Source organism: Dipodomys ordii, unplaced genomic scaffold, assembly GCF_000151885.1.
Source record: "Dipodomys ordii isolate 6190 unplaced genomic scaffold, Dord_2.0 Scaffold4, whole genome shotgun sequence".
Taxonomy (NCBI): Eukaryota; Metazoa; Chordata; class Mammalia; order Rodentia; family Heteromyidae; genus Dipodomys; species Dipodomys ordii.
The window spans coordinates 16,666,382-16,670,850 of NW_012267220.1; the positions used below are offsets into that span (position 1 = coordinate 16,666,382).

General features: G+C 45.3%; 1 protein-coding gene across 1 annotated transcript in view; it reads right to left on the reverse strand.

Moving 5' to 3' along the window:
- Mtnr1a (melatonin receptor 1A) overlaps positions 1 to 4,113 on the reverse strand; it is a 21,055-nt gene extending 16,942 nt beyond the window's left edge. Inside the window, exon 1 of the mRNA XM_013025345.1 lies at positions 3,918 to 4,113. Within this exon, the coding sequence (XP_012880799.1) occupies positions 3,918 to 4,113 (196 nt within the window). The remainder of the gene's footprint in view (positions 1 to 3,917) is intronic.
- Positions 4,114 to 4,469: the final 356 nt, after the last annotated feature.

Below are 4,469 nucleotides of genomic sequence, written 5' to 3' on the forward strand. Positions count from 1 at the left end.
GAGGAGAAAAAGGAGGTGAAGGAGAAGGAGGAGGAGGACCTGCTTTAGATACGTATGTTTCTCAATATGTCTTCTGACCCTGTGTTCCAAGAATATATTGTTGATAGATATCTCCTAGATGGAGCAGGTCACAGTCAATACACTGTTGCTGTCTCGCATCACATGCAGAAGAAGCGAGTGTTGCCAGGGCCATCGGCTTTGTCACAGGTACCCACAAACCAGGACGCCTGCTCATTTTCAGCCTGCTTTTAATGCTCTGGTTTCAAGTGTGCTGTTAGTGCTGTTGGGTGTTCCTTTGAATCAATGGTTTTGCTCACTTACTGTGTATAATCTTGGGATCTAGATGGGAAAATCAGAATTCTATGGAATTTTATGTTCAAACAGACTGTCTATGGATGTGACCCTGTCCTTTTTTCTAATTTCTACCCCCCCATAATCTTTGTACAGGTTAGAGTGCCAGATAAATGAATTTTAAAAAGACGAGATATAATTATTATATTCTTGCTTTATTTATTTTTACATCTACCTCTGCACTCTTTACATCTTTACATCTACCTCTGTACTCTTTACATCTTTTTTACATCTACCTCTGCACATCTTTATTGGAATATCTGCTTTAAAAAAATATTTTTGCTGGGAGCTGGTGGCTCACACCTGTAATCCTAATTACTCAGGAGGCTGAGATCTGAGTATCGTGGTTCAAAGCCAGCCCGGGCAGGAAAGACCGTGAGACTCCTATCTCCAATAAACCACCAGAAAACCAGAAGTGGCTCTGTAGCTCAAGTGGTAGAGTGCTTGCCTTGAGCTGAAGAGCTGAGGGACAGCATCCAGGCCCAGAGTTTAAGACCCATGACCGACAAAAAATATATTATTTTTATTATCGTTAAATAGTTGTATAAAGGAGTCACCATTCACCAAAGCAGCTGATGGATACAGTGCATCTTGATCAATATCACCCTCTTCAACATTCTCACCCAACCCTCCCAATCCATCCCTTCCCTTGCTTATCTTAATTTTGGGTTATATATTTAATGTGTTTGCCATTTAACAAAGCAGTTTGGGGTACAATGCATCTTGATCCATATCGCCACTTCAATATCTTCCTCTCCCTTTGACCCATCCCTTCCCTGTAGTATATACCATGAATTCTTGCCTGCATCCTCCTCCCCAGCCCCCTTCATTCTTCTACCCATCTCCCCTTAGCCCTATCTTCTCCTCTTGCAGGTATCCATTTCTTGGTATTTATTCTGTTGGGCTTTGACATTTTTTTAGCAAAAGTTTTATTTAAGTATAATGTTAGTGTGTGTGTGTGTGTGTGTGTGTGTGTGTGTGTGTGTGTGTAGATAGAAAATTGAATACAGGCTTTCTTAAGCTCAATTTTAACAAGTTAAAATCAATAAAACCCAAACACATAACAATATGTTTCATCTTTTGTCAAAGTATCATTTCTCTAGGAAATTGCAACAGCTGCAGTTAGACACCATGGAGGGCTAAAATGACCATGTGTTCCTTCTGCTTTAGGCTGGGGTAATGACTACTTCTCAAGTCAAAAGTCAGATAGCAAGATTACAATCCCAGAGTTCCACTGCATTGATTCTCCCGGGTGCGATGGTATCCAGCCAGAAGGCATAATGTGGTTGATTCTAGTACTCAAAATTGGACAGGAGCAGAGCAAATATTGTGCCAGCACCTAAGACTCTAGTGGTTCGGAGCCTGAGTCCGCTCTGACTGGCCAGTGTATCCCCATGTGGGTCACTAATTATTGCTATCCTCTTCCCAGGGAAATCAAAAGCTGCCCTTGGGGGACATGGAGGACTAAGTCATTCTGCAGTCCCCTATAACAGATGTCTACATAAAAAGAACTATTGCAAAGCCTAGATAGGGGAATTTTTTCCAATCTCTTTTTCTCTCTTTTCAGCTTAAAGTCAGCAAAATAAACATAACTAAAAAGGAAGGTCTAAACCATGTTACAATTCATAATGAGCTCATATTTGAATCAGCAATCTCTATCATTCTATCAAATGGCCATCTATTCTTTTTTTAATTTAATTTAATTTAATTTGTGAACATACTGTACAGAGGGGTTACAATTACATGGGCAGGATAATGCGTACATTTCTTACCAAGCTCAAATGGCCATCTATTCTAAAATAGCCTCCAACAGCAGTGGTTTTGGTTGTACTTCAACAGTGGTGCATTTAGACCAAAGATCTTACTCATTTAAAAAAAATGTGAAAGTTGAAAGGCTTCGTGAGAAAAGCTCATTAAAGACTTAGACTATGGACCTAGTAGATCTCCCAATCAACATATTGCTTAGCAAATAAGGAAGGTAACAGAGTAGAAACCCCCTTCATAAAACACAAGAAGTAAAGTTGCTCAGTTACTAATGACAACTGAAGTGGCTCAAACTCTGTGAATCAAACCTGCCCACACTGGATGTGCAAGCCCAACTTGCAGCCACAGGTCAAACTTGCAATGGAAGTCAGAACAGCACCCCATCATTGGCCGACCCACAGATTTACTCTATTAGTGCTCAGGACCATATGTGGTCACATGTGGCCCCTGAAAAGCTGCTTTTATAGCTAGGAAGGAAGACACCCCTTTGAAGGCAGAATTTCTCTAGTTGAAGCCAGTCAACTATGAAGTGAAGTGACAACCTTCTCCCTCAGATTTCATTGCATTATAAGATGCTTACTAAATAATTCTGAAACTATTCACTACCACAAGCATTATAGAAAACAAAAACCAGGAGGAGGAAATCTTCCCCCAAAAGGATCTAAGCAAAATCAGAGCTTCTATAAGCCATCTACCTTAGCACATGATAGAACTTTTGAAACACCATGATGCCTGTTCCCAACACTTTGCTTCCAAAGACAGTCCAGGAAAAGAAGCATCTCAGCATGGATTGAGAGGTAGGAACGGCAGTGTCTGTTACAGAAGCCACACTCCTCTACCTCCCCCCCACCTGCACCCCCAAAAACAGATTTCAGTCCGCTGCTGGGAGAAAACGCAGGTCCAGCTCAAGCACAACACTAGCTGTGGTTGGACATCTCTGTGTCTTTCCCACAGGGACTAGTTTCAAAATGCCATCTGTAGACTTGCAATGACAAACCTGCTTTCTAAAGCATACTTAGGGGCCTTACAACTATATACTAATAACTAAAAAAGTAAGGGCTCCTGACAACAAAACTAAACCAATCACACTTTTTATTCCACCTGTTTGTGTATTAGGAAAAGTAATTTGTGTCTTTTGAAAAGGAAGTCTGCAGGATGTCTCTTCCAGAAACAACCAAAACAACAGCAAAACTCTACTGAAGGGAAGCCACGTTTTCTACCTGTTTGGGACAGAAGACTTTTGTTGTTAAAAAGCACTTGGGTCAGGCTGAAGAAAAAAGCCAACCACTGCCTCTAAAGTGCTCAGTTTTTGGAGAAAATCTTTTTCTTTTTTTCCTTTCTCTCTTTCTGTCTTCTTTCCTTCCTTCCTTCCTTCCTTCCTTCCTTCCTTCCTTCCTTCCTTTCTTCCTTCCTTCTTTCCTTCCTTCCTTCCTTCCTTTCTTGCCTACCTGCCTCTCTCTCTCTTTCTTTCTTTCTCTTCCTCCCTCCCTCCCTCCTTCCTTCCTTCCTTCCTTCCTTCCTTCCTTTCTTCCTTCCTTCCTTCATCTCTCTTCTTTCTTTCCTGCCTGTCTTTCTTTCTTTCTTTCTTTCTTTCTTTCTCTCTCTCCCTCCCTCCCTCCTTCCTTCCTTCCTCTCTTTTATCTTTTCTTTCTTTCTTTCCCTCCTTCCTTCCTTCTTTCCTTCCCGCCTTCCCCCTTTTCCCCCCTTCCCTCCTTCCCTTCCCTCCCTCCTAACTTTTCTAAGGGCAGAGGCAGCTGCGCCCCGGGCCGGGTGTCCCCGAGGGGTGACACGGGAACCCCTACCTGCGTTGCGAAGCTTCTTGTTGCGGTACACCGACAGGATGACCAACAGGTTGCCCAGGACGTCCACCACGATGGTGAAGATGAGGATGAAGGCGAGCGTGGACGTCAGCCAGGAGGGTCGCAGCCGCCCGGCCCCCGCGCCGTCGGGCGGCGCCGGCTGCGAGGCGTTGAGCAGCGCGCTGCCATTGGGCTTCATGGTCCGCTCACCGCCTGCGGGCCCGGGTCCCGCCGCGCTCCCGCGGGGCCCCGCGCATCGCCCGCCCGCGCCGCCACTTCGAATGGCTCCCGCAGGTCCTCCCCATCCCGTTGTTGGTTGCTGTTTGTTTGTTTGTTTTGTATGGCCGGGCTGCCCGCCCCACCCCTGCCCGCAGCCCGGACCCACACCCACTTTGGCACTTGGTGGCCCAGCCTGGTGACACTGGGTGTCCACCGCGCGGCCACCTGGACGTGGCCACAGCGCCCCCGCGCGGGCCTCCCCGGCGGTGACACCTGGAAACAACCTGGAATGGAGCTGCTTCTGGAGGCTCTTCTTCCAAACCAGACATTGCACCC